Source organism: Penaeus monodon, chromosome 15, assembly GCF_015228065.2.
Source record: "Penaeus monodon isolate SGIC_2016 chromosome 15, NSTDA_Pmon_1, whole genome shotgun sequence".
In the NCBI taxonomy this organism is placed as follows: Eukaryota; Metazoa; Arthropoda; class Malacostraca; order Decapoda; family Penaeidae; genus Penaeus; species Penaeus monodon.
Window position 1 is genome coordinate 26,004,042 of NC_051400.1, and position 877 is coordinate 26,004,918.

At 47.8% G+C, this 877-nt stretch overlaps 1 protein-coding gene across 1 annotated transcript in view; it reads left to right on the forward strand.

Moving 5' to 3' along the window:
- Positions 1 to 877, forward strand: part of LOC119582282 — a gene marked incomplete in the record, with an annotated part of 24,829 nt that overhangs the window by 20,008 nt on the left and 3,944 nt on the right. The window contains 1 exon segment of the mRNA XM_037930499.1: positions 368 to 522. Coding sequence (XP_037786427.1) covers positions 368 to 522 — 155 coding nt within the window.

An 877-nucleotide genomic window follows, 5' to 3' on the forward strand; every position in this document is an offset into this window, starting at 1 on the left:
CCACACAAAAACAAACGCATTTCCAAGCAAACCTTTTCTTTCCACTTAGAGAGACGGACCTAAATTCCCTCCAGCACACGATGACGCATTTCCAGAACCCTTCCTTTCCTCCCAACCAAACGCAAATTCCCTCCACCACGCAACCTAACCCATATTCCCCAACGCATTTCCATTCAGCCCAAATTCCCCTAATCCCACAATAACGCATTTCCAGTCAGCCCAAATTCCCTCAGCCACACAATAACGCATTTCCATTCAGCCCAAATTCCCTCAGCCACGCAATAACGCATTTCCATTCAGCCCAAATTCCCTCAGCCACGCAATAGCGCATTTCCTAATCCCCCAACACCTTTTCTCCCCCACGCAGAGAGACGGACCCAAACCAGCACACACTCGACACCCTGGAGCAGGCCATAGCGGTGCTGATAGAGCGAGCAGGAAGCGGCATCAGCGGAGGCGTGAATGGCGTCGCTGCTGACAAATCTTCGCGGCCGTCAAGTCACGACAAACGGCCTGTCAATGGTGGGTGCTTGACAGGGCCTGGCAGGACGGGTGTGGGTCTCTGTCGTAGATCGTAGGGTGGATGCTGTGCTGAGATATGATGAGGAGATTGGTAGGAGCTTTTATTCGAGGGTTTGAGTTAGAAAATGGTGGTGAAGCACGATGGTTTGTGGTATTTTTTTATGAGTAAATTGATCAAAGGTACAAACTGATTTCGATTATGCGGCGCCCACTCGCACGCCTATAGAGAGGAAGGAAACACATTGTGCGAATTTCTAGAAAGCATAAGTGAAATTTATGATTAGCTTATTTGATTTTACCTTTATTTATTTCTCCCTTGTGTACATTAAAATTTTTTTAGCAGGACTTTACGACC